This window comes from Takifugu rubripes, chromosome 6 (assembly GCF_901000725.2).
Source record: "Takifugu rubripes chromosome 6, fTakRub1.2, whole genome shotgun sequence".
Classification (NCBI taxonomy): Eukaryota; Metazoa; Chordata; class Actinopteri; order Tetraodontiformes; family Tetraodontidae; genus Takifugu; species Takifugu rubripes.
The window spans coordinates 10899336-10917565 of NC_042290.1; the positions used below are offsets into that span (position 1 = coordinate 10899336).

Sequence of the window (18230 nt, forward strand, 5' to 3'; positions counted from 1 at the left end):
GATGATTCAGCCGCCCTCTCACCAGAGGCTCATTGTGAGCTTCAGAACGCATCAGACGTCAGACGCAAGAACCGTCAGCTCTCATAATGTCAGGCCGTGGAAGAGCGCGCAGGCATGGGATCCATTTCCCGCTCACACGTTTACACAATAGCCAGGACGAGGCATCGCCCGGGAGGACGAAATCGCCCAAAACGACGACCAAATCTGCAGGAACGTGGGGGAAAAGTCCAGAAGTTTCGAGGGGGGGGGTAGGTTTCTGGGTGCTTTTATTGCATTTTAATGATCATTTCTTGAATATCCTGGGGGGGGGGGGTTAGTGAATTATTTTTTGTCGTCACCGTCGGTGCTGAAACCAAAATACAAGGCGCACTTGCGTCAGCCGAGACGTCATTAATACAGTTCCACCAGATTAGCCAGGGAAGTTCGTGGAGCTTATTCTGGTATCTGTAGTATAATTCCTGACTCATACAAGCTCTTGGAGCTTAATGGTGACGCGTTCCATCTTTTGTTTAGGATTCCTCATCACCCCCCCCCCCCCTCCTGCAGCCTCAGGTCTCCATGAATATTAAGCGTACGGGCTCTTACGTTTCACCGCCTAATCCCCATCTCAATAAAGGGATTTAACCATACAGTGAATTTCCTACCTTCCTTCCCCACCAGCACAGATACAAAAATAACCCCCTGCCTCTATAAATAACCCGCTGGAGGCATATGCTGCAGCGCGCCCTCGGACTCTTCTCCTGCTTTTGGTCCTCCTCATTTCTCTGGTTGGTGTTTTGAAGGTCAGAATGACCCCAAGCAGGGATGGAGGGAACGACGGCAGGTTAGAAGCGTCGACGTGAGGAGAGTAACAGGAAAAGGAGGTGGGCGGCGGCGCGGTGGGCTAATGTGTGTTTTAGGACACGTTCCTGGCTTCAGAGCTGCCATGAGCCCATCGCCGGGCTTATGTAAGATCAGACACTTCCTGTTTCATCTCTCGCCCTCCGATCGGCTCCCTTCGCTTTCTTCCACCATTTCTTTGCCTCTCCTGTCTCAGTGATGTGACACACACACACACACACACACACAGAGTGGATTCCTTTCCTGTCTGTGATAAACTCTCTCACACACACACACACACTCTTCAGACTTGTTTGTGCACACACCATGTGCTCCCTCTGCTGGTTAACACTCACCTCCTTTCATCTCAATTTAGTAAATTCTAAAAAAAAAGAAAATAAAAAAGCTTTTTTTTTTTTGCTTCCAAATTTGACAAATCGCTCAATAAATCTTATATTCTTAGACCCGAGTGACGCATTTCACCAGAACAGCCTGGAACATATTTTGGTCTGTAGTTTTTGGGTTTTTTTTTTTAGCCTTTTTGGAAATCATCTTGTCAGACTGGCAGGATGAAACACGTCAGCACCAAACCGGCTCTTTTATTCACTTGACATTTTTGTCTCTGTTAGATAACACATCTGCCAAAAGACTCTTTCTTTTTCACCAGGACCGACCATTCTGCCCTCCTCCAGTCTCTCATAATCAGGTCTTGATGGGCTGGGTTATTTTTAGCCTCTTCCACTGGCAGCCAACGAGTCCTGTTGGAATTGTATGCAGATCTCGATGTTATATAAGAAACTGCGAGATGAAGGAATTTCTGTGGAGCGTGAATTTCTCGTCTTGCCCTTGCGGCATTAAGGGCATCCTGGGAAGACGCTCTGGTCATCGAAACCAGGCTGAGAAGCTGAGCAGGTGCAAATAAACGTCTTTAAACACTCAGTAATCTTCAAACTCTTTGACGGAGAGTTTAAATGTGATTAAGGTGACCCCCCCCCCACGCCGCAGCAGCGGCAGGTTTTACAGCATAAGTAGACTTTATCTCGATGGAAACCCCTAAAACGGACCCAAGCTCTGGCCTAGATTTGCAGGTTATTTTCAGAGCACTCTGGGGAAGTAATTGTCTCCTTTAGAGCTTTTTATCAAGGAGAGAAAGAAAGATGGAAAAATGGAGACTGGCTGCGGAGGTGATGCACAGATGTGCACCCCGTCCTCCCTGCCTGGAAAGCTGATCCCTTCCCCGCGGCCGCCCCCCCCCCCCCCCCCATATGGGGGCTCAGGTGACCGTCACAATGAGAGCCAACGCGGGATGCATGACAGGCTGCGAGCAGCCACCCGTCCAGGAACTGACAGATCCCAGATTTGGGCTGAATGACTGCATCCATTTTTAATCTGCTCTGGCTGGTTTTAATAGGTTCACCTGCATCTCAACCCCGAGCCCCCGCCGTGCCCTTTTCACCTTACACAATTTTAAAGTTTGGTTGTTGCGTTAAAGGAGCTCAAATGTTAGTTTGGGGGGGTGAAAAAGAATTGCAGACTTTTTAAAACTTCTCTCACCTGCCCAAAGACTGATTTCACTATGGGATGCAGACTGGAGTCGTACTCGGATGAGGTCACACTCAGTCTTTTGGATGCTCGGCCGGCCGCTGCGGTCCGGACCGGCCCGCTGGTCCCAGTTGGGTCTGAGCTGGACAAACTGGAGAAAGACCCGGTGATGACTCTCTTTCCGGTTTCGAAGAAGAAAGCCGCGTCGTCCGTCTGTTTCGAGTGTGATGGGGTTGGAGAGGCTCTCCTGTCCTGCCGGGCGCCGCCGCGCTGATGCGCCGCAGGAGGCGGCTCGGCTCGGGATGAGTCCTGGTGATGATGGGGGGCATGTTTGGACTTCATGGACCTGCTCCGCTCCTTTTGGTGCCGGCTTGTTCTGTGTCTCGCCTCCTCCGGAGCATAACCGTCATCCGCGAGGCTCTCCTGCTCGTGGGAGTGACTCCTCTGCACGCGGGGTTCACCTCGGGAGCCGGCGTGTCTCGGCTGGCACAGGGGTCTCCGCGCACTGGTCTCACACTCCTCCGTCCGGCGCGGATCGTCCCTGCCTCCGGCTCTGGAGGGGTGATGGTGTGCGCGGTGGCTCCGGTGATCGCGCGGGGCGCCGCTCGAGGGCTCGGACCTGCTTTTGAGCCCCGATGATCTGAGCAGCGACGTGGTGGAGTCGCTTTTGGGCAGAGCGGAGCTCATTGTTGCCTGACGCGCGACGGGCGAAGTGATGGAGCTCCAGGAGGAAGGATGGAGGTCGAGCAGAGGAAGTAGGGCAGTCCCACCTCCACGTGCAGCCAGGCGCTCCTCTTAATTCGCATCCACGCACGCTGCTATCACGCAAGCGGCCACTTGACTGAATGCGTGAAGAGACGCGGAGTTCCTTTAATATCGACGCTTGACTGCCGCGCTTGTCACACGGTGCACGCGCTCAAAGTTCGGCAGGACGACGTCACTGCAGCTCTAGAAGCGGTCAGATCGGTGATCTGTTGGTTCATCCTACAGAAGGATCCAGTTGATTCGTGTGTGTGTGTGTGTGGGGGGGGGGGGGGGGGGGGGGGAGAGAATGCAACAAGTGGCTGCTGCATGACAACTTTTATTTGCGGATTCCATGAGCAGCAGAACAAGATCGCTTCAAGGTCCCAGTAAAGCTGGACTATGATGACACGAGGACCGAGTCAAATATGTGGGTTGAAGAGACACTTTCTGATTTATCACATGAAACTGAAACTGGAAAAATGCAGTCTCAGCCCATCTGCACACGCCGGGGTCACGATTCCCTCAGCAGATGCTCAGGGATTCGGGCCAAAAACGTGTATAACGATGTTGGAGAACGGGGCCAATTAAAACTCCGGGCTTGCACGCACTCGTTTCATGGTGAAAAGACGAGAAACACGCAGAATTTGCTCTTTTCTCAGGGGAATGTTTGTTCTGACATCTGTGTCTCTGCTTCTTTTGCCCCAGGGGGAGGCAAAGCGCCGCTCCGACCCCCCCAACAGAGGCTCAGTGGGACTCCTTAAGCGCAGGCCGAGCCCACCGATGCTGAGCCCACTCTCACACTCATACCTCCCAACATTTTTAAGTCTTTGCTGCTAAAAAGAATTAATCTCTTCTTCTCAGTTAGTTCAGAAGGTTGCTGCTGCAGCAGCAGGGGGTGTGCAAAGCCTGGGGGTGCAATATGGCCCACTTAATGGCTGAGAGGGCAGAAACAACCTTAATTAAACTCAAAGAAACCGCAGGGATTTTTTTACAAAAATGACACAGGTTCAAAATGTCCAGATGTAGGTTTTTATATTCATAGTCATCCCGCGGCGTCGCGCGGCGCCACACAGCAGAGGACCGACCTCTGCACCCCTCAGCCAACCCAGCGGAAGGAACGTGCAGCAGCAGTCTGATTGGCTGGTGTGTGGGCAGCAAACCTGGACGACGACTGATTGATTCCGAGGCCTTGGCCACGATGAAACGTGTTTTCAAGTAGCTCAAAGCAGAAATGCTAAAGCGCAGCTGTTAGGATTCAGTGTTTCCTGGTTCTTTCCCCTTTCTGGAGCAGGCAGGGCTGAAACACCCCCCCGCCCTCACCTGCAGCTCATCTGGGGTGATTGGCTCGGCAGCTTTAAAGAGCAACTCGTTTCTCTTCTCATTGCTAGATGATTGTAGATCCCCTGTGGTAACACTCGGCTCCTTTACCTTTGTGTTTTGAGGGTGGACTTTTGCTGGTCTGCTTCTCTGTGAGTTTTCTTTTTTTACTTGTTTCATCCTCGTCCTGCAGCTCCCAGTTCACTGCCTCACCCGCCTGCACCCTACCCAGCTAATGCACCTTTACCTTTTTGAGATCAAACCTCCTCACGATGAGGTTCGTCTGTGTCTGCGTTTTTGGGTCCTGTTTCTGGCCCCACTTCACGTAACGGCAGCAGCACTCAGAGGTAGAACGAGGATGGATCAGGTAATCTTGTGCAACCTCGATGAGCCTTGTTCCAGTAAACAACAGCGAAAGTCATTGAACAGTCGCTCGGCCTCTTCTAACCTCTGCTGTCAGCTCGGTTTATTGGCTGCTGGGAGACTCCGGAAGTCTGAAGTGTGGAGCTGCAATGTCAAGAACACACAGGGAAATCTGCCAAAATCTGTTTTGCTTTTGCTGGATTCCATAAATCTATCTGTAATCCATGTTACCCTGAATATTATCCCCCATTTTTGCTCTGCAGATGTGACTTAACTGGATGTTCCAAATTTAGTTTTGGAACTATTTTAGCCTGAGAGAAAAAATGAATGATTAAAAAGCAGGAAACATTTTGCTCATCTGTGTTTGTTGGCCTCTTGGATGCTTCTAGAGGCATGTTCGTGGTCACATGACATGTTGGCCCCCTTTAAACAAAGATGGGTGACTGTTGAAAGCATGACTAATCTGGATGTTGAAGGTCAGTGAGGAAATATGAGGGAAAGTTGTTAAGGGGGAGAACACACACACACACACACACACACACACACACACACACACACACACACACACACACACACACTCCCCATCCTGCAGGGTGGTGGATATGAATGGAATAAGAAGTGTGAACTATGCTATCCTTCAACATCACTCCTGCAGAGAGACTTCCACTAAAACAAGCTTCTGCATCCTGTGGCTGTGACATTAATGCAGCAATAATTAACATTTATGTTTTCTGGCCATGTTTTCTCTTCTCTAAAGGTCATCTAAAGGTCATTGCTGCAGCTGAATTCATTTCACAGGGGGAGAACAATTTCAATTATCCGTACGCTGGTGTGATTAATTCAGGTGGTGTAAGAAGTACTGATGATGAAATTGAATTTTGTTTTTTGCCTCAACATTGAGCCGGGTGCTCCTCTCCGTTCTTACCACCAGGTGGCGCCACAGCTGCAGGTCGCAGGACTGTGATGAACGGGCAGAGCGGACGTGAGCGTTTTCTTCCAGGCCTGATCCAACAGGTTCAGAAAAAGAACCTGAGGTGTTTTTGACGATCCAACAGCACAAAACTATTTTTTATGTGCAGACAGCCAGAAGGATGATGAGGATTACACTGAGGTGAGGAAGTTCTAAAGTGAAAATGAGGATTTACACACTCCCTGCCTTGTTTCTCTCATGCATAGTTTAAAAAAAACCGGTCAAAGTTTAAAAAGAAAATCTGATCCCGTTTATTTTGCCCTTCAGTCGGGCTGCTTCTTAATGTTTACTTCCTGCTGTTACCGATGCAGCTGTTTCTGCACATCTGGGATGTCCCCACCGTTCGCACACTCTCGGCTTCAGAGTAAATCGCAGAACCTTCTATGGGTTTTTAAGTCTAGGACCCTGGAATTTGGGAAGAGCTTGAACTTGATTGCAATCTTTATCTACGAGGGAACATGAATGCTTAAGATGGAGCTGCAGGTCCAGACAGTTAAAATCTGTCAGTTTCCCGACATCAGGCGAGGCGGATCGGACTGTTGCATAAAATAATCTCCTTTGTTTCGAGTGTGATGGGTGTAATCTCCTTTTTTTTTTTTTTTTTTTACCTCAACACATATTTTCGCCGCTTATTTCACTAAAACACAGTTGATATCTTCCCCGATGTAGGTGAGCGAAAAGGTGACGAAAAGATACTAGATTAAAAAGAAAAAAAAAAAAAGTTGGCGCAGGCAGCAACAAGCAGCACCCTCAGCACCCACCTTAACACAGGAATCGTACCTGCAGCCTCGCCACAGCCCTGATGCAGCCTGAGCATGAGAACAGAGGTTAGTGCTGCGTCCGGGACACCGGCTCCCTCAGGAACATCAAGGCTTCTGTGCAGTTTCACAACTTTAAAGTTTCCAGGAAACGTGGGAGCGAGTAGAAAATGAGCTGGCCTGGATCCCGAGGGCCCAAAATAAGGGGCCGTCTTTGAAATGCTTTTGTTTCGAGGTCGGGGCCTGGTTGATTCACTCGTCCTGTCCAAACATGTTTTCTGGACTCATTCCCTCCTATTGACCGAAAACGGCACAGCTACATTCTGGATTCCCTTTTTCGAAGTTCTAGGAGTGACTTTTAGATGTGGCTGAGAAAAACCCGAGTGAAACCCCATCTAACATGACAACTTTATTACTTTTTTTTGGGGGGGGGGGGCGCTGCTTTCAGTTGTAGAATGACTCCTTCGTGCTGCTGAATCAGAATTAGGGTTCATTTACGGGAAGGAAAGAGGGAGGTCTTAAACTTTCTTCATCTCTCCACCTCCTCGGAGGAGGGCGGTGATCATTAATCCATCCGGCGCACTGACCGCTGCAGCATCCGCACGACTCTCATGGCGAACTCCAAACCCTGGCTGGTCTGCTGCTGCGTCCTGGGCGCCCTGACCTGCCTCGCGCTCATCTACCTGTGCGTCTCGTTGCTCGTGGTCGGACGATGCGCGAGCTTCACGCGCGCGGCTGTGGCTGCGGACTCGCGCCTGTGCTCCGACATCGGCAGGTAGTTGTTTTTGGTTTTATTTTGTTAACTCACAGATATGATTCTGAGCCGTTTAAGAAGTGAGTTGATGGTGAATCAAGATGAGATTTGTCTTTATTCACAAGGGAGATTCGCGTCTTAAATCAAGTGGGCTCTCTCAACAGGTAGGAAAAAAAAATGGGGCGATGAGATAATCAGTTTAAGAGATTTGATCGCCCTGTGTAAACAGAAATAATACCCGCACGGTGTGTGCATTCAACTTGCTGGATGTGGGAACACGTTCAAACAACGTCCCTGAAGTTTTTCCTCCCCCCCTTGGACAAAACGCTTTTTTTTTCTTTCTTTTTTTCAGTGGTGAAACTCCACAAATTTCATATCTGTTGGATTTGATTGATGGGCGGCGGCGGCGGCGGCGGCGGGTTGTTGTTTAGTCCCATGCCAAGATTTCTTTTCCCTCAGAATTCAGGGACAAAGGACTTGACCTGCACGGGCGATGCACCCAGGCAACACAGAACATGCAGAATTCGCTCCCCGGAGCAACTTGGAGTTCGAGTCCTGGCTCAGAAAATGCTTGCAGAGCATACTCGGTTTTACCCAACGAAATGTGTGTGTGTGGGGTGAAGGGGGGGGGGGGGGTACGCAGCTGTTTCGTTTTTACCTAATTATGCGCCCATAACACATAACAGGCTTCACGTCTGCATCTCTTTAGTCTGACAAAACAATTTTACAAATCGATGTAATAAACGGCAACGGGGCAAGTTGCCAAACTTGTTGCACCAATTAGTTTCCAGAGTTGCTCAAGGACACGGTTTTAATTTGCCCCGTGGCCGCTCTCCAATCATTTAAACATTCTCAGTGCGCGGGGGAGGCCAAACATGCAACGAGCTGCCGAAAATTGAAAGAGAGATTGAGAGGGGGTGTCCGATTTATAAATCCCGTCTTTTCTTTTACTTTTCAGGAGCATTCTGCAGCAGGGAGGGTCGGCGGTAGATGGCGCCATTGCAGCTCTTCTGTGCACCTCCGTGGTCAACCCCCAGAGCATGGGGATTGGGGGAGGCTCCATAGTCACTGTCAGGGATATAACAGGTAGCCTGTGGCTAGTTTTCTTCTTTCCCTTTTCCCCCCCACCTGTAACGCTGATCTGCTTCCAGGTCACATCAAAGTGTACAACTTCAGAGAGACGGTCCCGCGGAGGTTTAAAGTCGACCTGTTGAGCGACTGCCCCTCGACATTCACACTGAGCACAGGTGATGTGCTTCTCGCTCTCCAGCGCACGTTGGCGGACTTGATCGAATGTGAATGTAGGAAATAAACCTCCTGTCTGTCTGCGGCAGGCAGCCAGTGGATCGGCGTTCCTGGAGAGCTGCGAGGCTACGAGGCCCTTCACAGACGTTATGGAAAACTGTCCTGGGCCAAGCTCTTTGAGCCGACAATTAAACTGGCCCGGGATGGCATCAAGATGCCGCCATTCCTGACAGAACTCTTGAAGGAACCCCTCATAAAAGCCCAAGTGGAGCATTCTTCTCTATGGTATGGGGAAAAAGCATTTTTGGAAAAAGTTCTGGAACAGAAAGCTTTAAATAAAACCCACTTATGTAACTTTGGATTAACAATTAACTGTGAGAAAGCCGAGGTTTTGGGGAAACGCTGGTCTTGTGAAGTAGCACCTTGATTATGCTGGTGTCACCTTTTAATGCTCCTTTGTGTTGCTTTACATTGTCAGCAAACTCTTCTGCAACGCAAACAAAACAGCTTTGGGAAAAGGAGACACCCTGAAATTCTCCCAGCTTGCAGAAACCTTGGAAATAGTTGCTCAGAAAGGAGCCGACGCATTCTACACCGGCAAGATTGGACAAGATTTAATCAAAGATATAAAAGAAGCAGGTTGGAGCAATCGCCACATACTTGGATGGTTAGAAGCCAAAAGCTCAGAGGTTTCTGTTTCCTGCATGTTTTTGTAGGTGGAACTTTGGAAATGGATGATTTGAGGAGCTTCCGAGTGCGCGAAGAGAACGCTTGGAAGGTTTCCCTTGGAAACACTCACATGTACATCCCTCCACCACCTGCTGGGGGCGCTCTGCTCGCCTTTATTCTTAAATTAATGAAAGGTTTCTGCACTGAAATTACGACATGTCGATATTTTTGCCTGCGAATCGCTTGAGAGTCGAACGAGACTGTTGTTCTGCAGAGTTCCCCATCAACGCCACATCCATGGAGGGTCAGCAGAAGACTCAGATGTACCATTACTTCATAGAGGCTGCTAAATTTGCTAATGGACAGAGGAGGAGCATTTCCGATCCCCGCTTCAGCACCAAAAAGGTTTGGCTCTTTTGCATTAACGTCAGTAGAATGAACTTTTGGGGGTTGAGGACTGAGTCAAATTCAGCAGAATCGTGCTGCATTCAGGGGCCTGGGAGCAGGTTCATGACATGATCAACATCGTTTCTGGCTCACCCCAGTTTGAGAACTCAAAACCACGAAAGCACCCGACCCGGTGGTGTCACGTCCCCGCCCTCACCTTGACCTTCTCCCCACAGAGCGCCGCTCATTTGATCGACCCCTCCTTCATCGATCGCATCAGGAGGAAGATTTCCGTGAACTGCACCCACGAAAACGACTACTACAGCAACGTCGCCCCCCCGTTGGACCGCTTCGGGACGACGCACGTGTCCGTCGTGGACGAAGACGGGCTGGCGGTCTCCGCCACCAGCACCATCAACCAGATGTGAGCAGCACGGTGCCGTACTGATGTGCTGGTGCCGCCTGTGAGCCATTCACCCAACTGTGTTTTGTCAGATTTGGAGGGGCCGTTTATTCTCCGCGGACGGGCGTCATCATGAACAACGAGCTGTCGGATTTCTGCAAGCGAGCGGACGCCATCAGTGCGGGTAAAGTCACCCACATAAATCCAGTGAGAGGATTACATAATGTGGCCATTTAGCCTCCTCTCGGGCTGATGCGCGGCGTAATTGTCGCTGTAGGTGAACAGCCTCCATCATCCATGTCTCCGGTGATACTGGAGTCAGAGTCTGGAGGGCTGCTGGTGATCGGGGGCTCGGGGGGGAGCATGATCACCTCCGCCGTGGCCTTGGTAAGTCCTCTAACGTCCGTCGTTGCGCGTCTCTCGATTTGTCGTCTCCTTACGGCGCGTCTATGCTCCGGCAGGCAATAATGAACCGTCTCTGGCTCAAGATGAGCCTGAAGGACGCCATCGCGGCGCCCATCGTCTACGTTGACTCCGAGAACAACGTGAAGTTGGAGCGTGGGTTTGACCAGGTGAGAAAGCCTGAATCTGTGATAATTGTGCTCGTTTTGACGGCCTCTGCCGGAGATCGGGAGATATTCCTTCACCCGACCCGAAATCCGGTTTTGAAGTGAGATTTATGTGTGTTTCCTGTGCCGGCAGTCTGTCGTGGATGGTCTCAAAGCTCTCAGACACAAAGTGAGAGATTGGAAGTATTTTTTCAACGTGGTTAATGGTTTGGAGAAGGAGAATGGGTGCATCGAAGCCGTCTCAGACAAGCGGAAGATGGGCCAAGCGGCTGGATACTGACCGTTATCTCTGAGAAGAATCACTGTCAGGGAGACTGAAGCTTCAGCCCTAATGTGGGGGAGTGACGAAGCTGTGGAACTGAAACAGACATTCTGAGGTTTCCACTCTTCTTTGGGAATCTGCTGAATAATCCTGGTCTCATAGAATTTACAGGAAAAACAATCCTGTGAAAGGACGTTATGCTCCAAATTTGGGAAAGAGGCAGACGGGACCAACATAGATACCCCCCAAAGAAACCCTCAGTAAAATCCAGACTATTTTTTGACAAACATTTGATGCTAATTTTTATATACCCACACCTTTGAACCTTTTTTTTTTTTAAACCTTCAAGGATCAACAGTCCCTGAATGTTCCAGCATAAACGGGTTGTACATAATTATGTAATCGTTGTATCTTTACGGGCTTATCTGTAATCTGTTCCAGTCCTGAGCAAAGTGCAACCTTTTTGTCCTGTCAATCATCAGAGGAGCCCCCAGTGACTGAAAGCTTCTGTTTGATCCTTTACGCTTCTGTCAGCACATTCACGCCAGCCAAAGTTGTGAAATCCACAACATAATTTCACAACACCCCTGGAATTTCGATATCCTTCTGGACAGTCTCGTATATCTGAATGCTGTGAACAATTAGGGATGATTAAAGTTTAATCTCTCACCGCCAGACGCCCTGACGCCATCTTAATATCTGAGCTTAATGCATTTTTTTCCCCTCCGGTGCCGTTCTTGAAACATTTGTTCTCTGCTGTCCGTGAGCAGCAATAATCCGCTCCGTGTTTTTCTCCTTCGTGTCAGTAGCCAGATTCATTTCAGCAGATTGACTCATGAATAAGTAATCACCTCTTTACTGGGTTGTGGTTCTCTCCTTCGGGGAGTTCCAACGCCAGTTATGAGGAGGCGCAAATTTTGGTTTGGCGCCGCGACAAAAGGGCTAATCTGGGTGATCTGTGAGCTCACAGCAGTGGTGTCGTGATGTCAGCCATCATTCCACATGAGCGTCGTGCAAATGCAGGAGGACGTGCGGTCAGGGCGCGTCTGCGTGCACATTTTTCTTATTACAGTTGTAATTGCATGCAAATGAGGGGATCAGTTTAAAACTGTGGGGACACTGAAATTCAGAGGGGTTCTTTCCCTCTTTTCCTGCTAATTGGAATGTCACAGTTGCATAATTCAAATGTTCATTATAACAATGTGCTTATTTCAGGCTTAGAGAAATCTCCCATTTTCACTCGCTCAGCGTCCCACCAGCGATTTCTTTTAACAATGTTATATTTGAAAATGTTCAGCCTTGGAGCCCAAATGTGGACTGTGATCATCTAGTCGTTGCTACTAACACTAACGGCCGTACGCAGCCTTGAGCTAGCGTCTGTTGTCTGTTTCCTCTGATTTGGGACCCCGGAAGGACTCTGGCTGCTCTCACGTGTTTGTCCTGCAGCTTTGCAAAGATTCAGTTGTAACTAGAAATGGCAGCTGTTTACTGATGAAGTGATGCTGTGAACGAGTGTCTGGTGTGTTTACCATCAACACTTGCATTTTTCTTCTTGTGTATCGACCCGCTAAAGCTAAATAGTCTTTGTTGGCATCTTAGATGATTTCTTTCTGCTGCTCATTGCAAAATTTTCAACTTCCATTTTAAAGCACAAACGCGTCAAATAAATAACGCATTCATGTCAAGATTGTTTCTTGTCTCTATTTATTTAACAAAACACATTACAGTCATTTACGGCGTCCATGATGTTGAGCCGTCTAAGAATCAGACGCATGAGATGTTATGATTTAAACATTTTCAATAATTACAGTGCACGTTTACATTCCAGCTGAGAAAATGAGAGCCCTGAATCCCAGCGGTGACAGTGAGCTGCAACAGCTGTAATTGGGGTCATTACAGGCCGATGCTCTCCGGGTGGAGGGAAATTATGAAGGAGTCTTGGTCCCTAAGGTGTAATTATCATTTTGTTCAAAAGCAGCTTGTTTGATTAACATCAAAATTAAATATGGGCAAATCCCTCACTTTTAAAAGACATATTCATAAAACCTGCAGTGCACGTGCCAAGTCAGGTCACCTCGGAGCGAAGGCTGGTTACTGTGGACATAATTTAACAGTTCTGACACACATAAAACGGTGGCTAATGCATTCAATAAAATTCATGGAAGACAAATTCCAGCAATAATTTAAAACAAGCAGACCGTCCTCCCAACGGCGCAATAAGAAATAAATAAAAAAGGTGTTTTTCGAGTCGCCTACTGCATGTTGGAACCCACTCGGCGGCCAACGTGGAGCGCCGTTAACGTCTAATCTGTCGGTTGGTGTTACGGCCGTCACGGTTCGTGCAGCCTCGGTCTCGGAGTGTGACCAGAGGACTGTTTGTGACCTCAGTATCCGGAAGCGTAGCCCGACTTGCGAGGGTCCGACTGAGCGTGGAGTCCTTTGTCATAGCGAACCACCGCCTGCACCACGGCTCCCGATGAAGTCAGATAGCTCATCTGGTGGTTCTTCAGGGCCAAACCGTCCACGATGGTCTGGACGGAAGGAGACGGTGTTTAAAACCTGAACTACAAAACACTCACGCCTCTGCAAAAACTCACTTGGTTAAAACCGGGTTCCACCATGGTTGTGTTGGGACTCAGCTGGTTGTGGAGCCTTGGCTCTGACACTGCTGTCTTGAGGTCATAATTGAAGAACAGAGCCTTCAGCATCACCTACAAGACAACAGATTTAGGTTTAAAACCTGCTGTAGTTCCCATCGTGAGCGGGGTGAAGAGGTCACCACATACCAGAGCGATGGAGGTGGTGATTTTTGTTCCGCCCGAACCTCCCACCGCCATTTTGACTTTTTTATTCTTGTCAAACATGAGGGTGGGGCACATGGAAGACAACGGCCTTTTTCCTTTAAAGAAAATGTATGTTAGGAATGGGAATTTTCATGGGCAGAGTGGCAACTAAACAATTCATTTAGGCTTGTGGGTGTGGTCAAGACAACTTGTTGAAGATCAAACCAGCATTGCACTGGGGACAAGGAAAGGGGACTTTGAATGTGGCTGATTGTTGGTGCTGGGATTTTAACCCACAACCATCTCTGGGGTTTACAGCAGATGGTCCCGGAATGGGAAGATATCCAGTGAGGCAGCAGTTGTGTGGACATGAATGCATTTTTAATGAGAGGTCGGAGGGGAAAGGGCAGACTGGTTCCAGAGGACAGTTGACTTCCTGGGTGAACTTCAGTCACCATGCTGACCAACTGTGTTTTGCTTGTGTGTTTAAAGAACCTGGCTTGATGAAGTTGTTGGGCGAAGGAGGCACGCCAAAGCCGTTGGTGATGTTCGGTGAGCTGAAGTCGTCCATCTCGTTGTTGAGAAGTATCCCCGTTGAGGCCGACATGACTTTGGAGCCGAAACTGCGAGAAAAACCAGAAGCGCTGAGAGGCCGTCGAGCCAGAGATCTGACGCCATGACGGATGTGATGTTCTCGTACTAGTGGTTGATGGTGCTGGTGGCGGCTACAGCGCTGCCGTCCTCTGCTACCACGGAGATGTGCGAGGTCCCGTGGTTCTCGGGCAGGGAAAACTGTGGCTCGTAGTACTCCATCGGGTGCGTGGTGTTGTCCGTGATCTTTTTACGGAGCTCGTTGGCGTAGGAAGCTGAAGTCATGTTCTGGATCACCTGGAATGGAAGAGAATCCGGGATGGAAGATACTCAACAAATATTCCAGAAAGAAAGAAGCTCCTCGGTGAGTAACTTACACCCATGATGTTCAGAAACTTCGGATCTCCCAGTAAGGTCCTCTTTGCATAACCAAAACGGAAAGCCTCCACGATGCGATGGTAGGTTAAAACCTGCTCCTCCGTACTCGACATGCTGCTGGAGCTAAAGTTGTACCCTGGAGTAAATGGGAACTGTTACATCACCGTCTGCACCAAGACAGAACCCTAAACCTGACCAGACCCAGCCGGTTCCCAGGCCAATCGCAGGCTGGACCGATACCCTCAGAGGGAACAGGGAGGAGCGCCGGAGGGAACCTACATTGAATCAGTAAGATGGAATTTTTTTTGTCCATCTGCTGCAATGAGCCTCCACCATTCAGCTGTGTCCAATTAGAGGTAATTGGAGAGATTAGTGTTGTGTGAGAGGCAGGGGACCAGGCGAGTGGGCGGCCGGTTGCAGGGAAAGGAAAGGTTCAGAGAGATTAATTACTTTAGGAGGCAGATGCTGTAAAGCAACAGTGTCTGTAACGTGACGTCTGCAAAGACCAGACAGCAGAGACGGAGTGGGATCAAACACAGGGACAGTAACGCTGACAGACGGGACAGGCCGGTTCCTAAAAATAATGTAGCTCTGAACAGGTTAAATAAGGTTACATCATCATATCAACCTTCAGAGTTTGATATTTTATCGCATTCGTTGCTGCGGAACAACACGTTCCTCAAACAGCAGCTTCAGAAGCCATTTTGGGGAGGCCAGGCCACAGAGGCGTGAGATTGAAACCAGCAACCTTTGTGTCGCTGGAGTGACTGTGCCACCGCCTGACGTGCAGCAGGACCACCGCAGGACGTTAAACATTAAAAAGTTACACAATAAAGTGCGGACTAAGGAGAAAGTCTTCGGCTGGAGAGGGGCTGTTTCGCAATGTTGACAGGTGAACCAGTAAATGGGGCGGCAAAGGGTTAATTCCTACCATTCAAGATGTTTAATATCAGCGAGAGCACAGGGCCGCTGGCGGGGGCATTGGGAACCACCATCTTGTACTCCCCAGTCTCCACCTCTATAGGAGTCTCGTCCAGTTCAGCCTTATAGTCCCTCAGGTCCTCCATTGTGATGATGCCCTCTAAACATGGATTCAGGCTATGAAAGCACACCTGAGACCAGGAAGACGACGGAGTCAGATAAAACAGGGCCGTACCTGCTGCCTGAATGTCCGCTACGAGGTTCTGAGCGAGCGGGCCCTCGTAGAAAGCCTTAGCCCCCTCCGCTGCTATTGTCCTGTAGGTTTCTGCAAGCTTGGGGTATCGGAGAATTTCTTTTTCTTTCAGGACGTCGCTTTTATTTTGGTTGCAAAACACCTCACTGTGGGAAAAAAAAGGGGTGGGGGGGGGGCAACAGGGTAAGCACCTACCAGTGGAAAACTGGGCTAAAGTTGTTCAAAGTACCTTTAAACATTCGTTTATCATGAAGCTACGTCACTAATGCAACCCGTTTCCGTATCTGGATTCTCCAGTGAATCCTCTCCTGGCTGGTTTTAACAGAGCGCAGCCGCCTGTCGCCCAAATTCACAGATGTCCTGCTTGTGTTTACTTCACACGCAGCCCGAGCCGATGGCTCACAGCTGCTGCGTCATATTGAGGAGCTCTGACGTCTCTCACCATAAGTTTTTATCTTCGACGATGGTTCGCTTTTTCTCGGCCAAGGCCTTGGCGAGCGCCTTCCCCACGGGGAAGCCTTTCTCTGCATAATCGATGCTGGGCTGGAAGAGGTCTTTCCAGGGAAGCTTGCCGTATTTTTGGTGTGCCATCTCATACCCTCGAAGCTCCCCCGGCACGGCGATAGACAACCCTCCTACCAGTGAAATGAGAGGGGAAAAAAAACAAAAGCCTTATCTGCATTCTGATTTATCACCCGCTGTTATGACGGCAGCTGCACCCCCGCACACTCATTTCCATATTTCCATAGCTGATAGCTCTGGTTGTACATTACCTGTCGTTGATGCATCGGGATTGCTCCCAAACATGTCCTGTGTTGCGTTGCGTGGTGCCGTCTCTCTGGCGTCAATGGTCACGGTCTTCCCTGAATAACAAACAGGGACCCACGTTTAGGGTGCAGCCGAGGCTCTTCTAGTGGGGAAAGATGAAGCCGTACCAGAGTTTGCATCGTAGATGGTCAGGAAAAGCCCTCCGCCGATGCCCATGCTGTGGGGGTTCATCAGTCCCACGCACAGTAGAGACGCGATGCAGGCGTCTACAGCAGAACCCTGTTTTTTCAGGATGCTTCTGTGGAAATTAAAACCCGAGAACATCAGGGGAAGGGAGGGAATATGACCTGGATGTGTGACACGTGCACACTGCAGCGCGGATGCTCTCACATGCCCACATCTGAACACGGCCCTGCGTCTGCCGCCACGGCCGCCCTGTAGAAGCCCTCGTTGTGTTGGCGCCTCCCCACGCCGTAGAAAACCCCGAGAAACGTGCCGGCCGCCACCAGCAGCAGCAGCATCACCGCCACGATGGCCATCTTATTGGCCATTTTCTTTTGGGTTGGACGGGAAACGATTAAATCCTTTGAATCCTGTCGGGAAAGACGTTCTTTTTAATTCGGTGGGATTAAAAATCTCTGCAACAAGACAACAATGATCAGAGTGTCATTGTTAAAGTTCAGAATCTCAATCGCTGACTCCAGTCCATTAAAAATGTCTGTTGTAAAGTTGGAAATAACCTCACTTTTGCACACCAAAAATGCTTAAATTGACCTGATTGTCCTCAAGCCTCTATGGATGATTACACCATTTCAAATCCAGCCTCGGAGAGCATTTTAGCTAAATCATGTCGGTGTTTCCCAACACCTGCTGGACTTAAGAAAACAGGTTTTCTCTACGTCTCAGAAATGAAGCAACAGAAACATGTGTAGGCAAACCCTGCTAATCTCCTAAACACAGCAAGCAACACTAACAATTAAAAACAGAAGCCAGTCGTCTCCCTGAGAAGGGCCACCCGGACGCTTACCTGGAGTCAGCACTACTGTTGCTATTATCTGCAGCAAGGTGAGCGGCGAGAGGTTAGAGGCGGCACTTTAACAACAACTACGACAAAAGTATTAAAGTTTAACCCGAGCCCTCATAAAAACAGACACTTGTCAGCTCAAGGCAGTCAGGAAAAAAAACCATCCAGACAAAGGGATCAAGGTGTCACTTTATTTTACAGTTAAGCTGCCCTCAGCTGTCACGCAATGTTCTGAAACACCAAAAGGCCAAAAAAACTTCAGACTGAGGAAATGATTGATAAGACGACAGACACTTCTGGCTGCCTGGATGAGGAGCTCTGCTGTGGCTGCTGCCTCCTGTCAAATGCAACATCAACAGCAACACGTTCACAAGACTGTGAAAGTGGGAAAATGACCTGATTTCAGAGTTTGAAAGAAAGTACCTCCTCACGAGGATGAAGAAGGGGCCTCAGGTAGACGACCACGTCCGTGTCGAGGGGAGCTGAGAGTGGCAGCGAACCACAGGGAGCCGGATGAGGTGAAGACCAGGAAGTCTAGAGAGTGAGTCAATATTTCAGCACACTGCCGCAAATGCAATTCAACCACCAATAGTGAGTCACAGTGGGTGACAGAGCTGGATGATCATGACAAACAATCATTACCATAAGCTTTTTATGGCATAAAGGTCCTCAAACATTTACATCAGTGTCAGTGGAGTAAATATTGACTT

At 49.2% G+C, this 18230-nt stretch overlaps 3 protein-coding genes and 1 long non-coding RNA gene across 5 annotated transcripts in view; 2 read left to right on the forward strand and 2 right to left on the reverse strand.

Annotated features, from left to right (window-relative positions):
• Positions 1-3258, reverse strand: part of cabp1b (calcium binding protein 1b) — a 10256-nt gene extending 6998 nt beyond the window's left edge. The window contains exon 1 of one of the 2 annotated variants that reach the window (XM_029838107.1): positions 2374-3258. In XM_029838107.1, the coding sequence (XP_029693967.1) occupies positions 2374-3048 (675 nt within the window). In that variant the 5' untranslated portion in view covers positions 3049-3258. The remainder of the gene's footprint in view (positions 1-2373) is intronic. The other variant, XM_029838108.1, reaches the window with a different exon arrangement.
• Positions 3259-4107: 849 nt separating this feature from the next.
• LOC115250180 (uncharacterized) lies at positions 4108-5884 on the forward strand. Its single transcript, XR_003888767.1, has 4 exons — positions 4108-4789; positions 5543-5629; positions 5717-5767; positions 5865-5884. It is a non-coding gene; the product is annotated as an uncharacterized lncRNA (long non-coding RNA).
• A 1168-nt stretch (positions 5885-7052) lies between these two features.
• ggt5b (gamma-glutamyltransferase 5b) lies at positions 7053-12486 on the forward strand. The gene is made up of 12 exons (XM_003965490.3): positions 7053-7288; positions 8226-8353; positions 8419-8514; positions 8602-8797; positions 8991-9151; positions 9229-9375; positions 9456-9586; positions 9805-9992; positions 10064-10155; positions 10249-10358; positions 10433-10543; positions 10674-12486. Exons 1-12 carry the CDS (start codon positions 7125-7127, stop codon positions 10818-10820), a joined length of 1671 nt encoding a protein of 556 aa, XP_003965539.2. The 5' UTR covers positions 7053-7124; the 3' UTR covers positions 10821-12486.
• Positions 12487-13186: 700 nt separating this feature from the next.
• Positions 13187-17663, reverse strand: ggt1b (gamma-glutamyltransferase 1b). Its single transcript, XM_029837689.1, has 13 exons — positions 17524-17663; positions 16887-17089; positions 16664-16794; positions 16502-16591; positions 16171-16363; positions 15711-15874; positions 15486-15635; positions 14554-14690; positions 14286-14473; positions 14081-14208; positions 13589-13701; positions 13400-13513; positions 13187-13333 (listed from the first exon to the last, which is right to left on the reverse strand). The coding sequence occupies exons 2-13, from the start codon at positions 17045-17047 to the stop codon at positions 13187-13189; spliced, it is 1716 nt and encodes a 571-aa protein (XP_029693549.1). The 5' UTR covers positions 17048-17089; positions 17524-17663.
• Between the last annotated feature and the right edge of the window lie 567 nt (positions 17664-18230).

Excerpts from the sequence above, each read along its gene's own strand:
- ggt1b (XM_029837689.1), bottom strand. The coding sequence starts at position 17,047 with ATGGCCAATAAGATGGCCATCGTGGCGGTGATGCTGCTGCTGCTGGTG. Across the intron at positions 15,875-16,170 it reads GTCGAAGATAAAAACTTATG|TGAGGTGTTTTGCAACCAAA; the intron begins GTGAGAGACGTC and ends TTTTTCCCACAG. Across the intron at positions 14,209-14,285 it reads ACCAGCACCATCAACCACTA|TTTCGGCTCCAAAGTCATGT; the intron begins GTACGAGAACAT and ends TTTTTCTCGCAG.
- ggt5b (XM_003965490.3), top strand. The coding sequence starts at position 7,125 with ATGGCGAACTCCAAACCCTGGCTGGTCTGCTGCTGCGTCCTGGGCGCC. Across the intron at positions 8,354-8,418 it reads CACTGTCAGGGATATAACAG|GTCACATCAAAGTGTACAAC; the intron begins GTAGCCTGTGGC and ends ATCTGCTTCCAG. Across the intron at positions 10,544-10,673 it reads TGGAGCGTGGGTTTGACCAG|TCTGTCGTGGATGGTCTCAA; the intron begins GTGAGAAAGCCT and ends CTGTGCCGGCAG.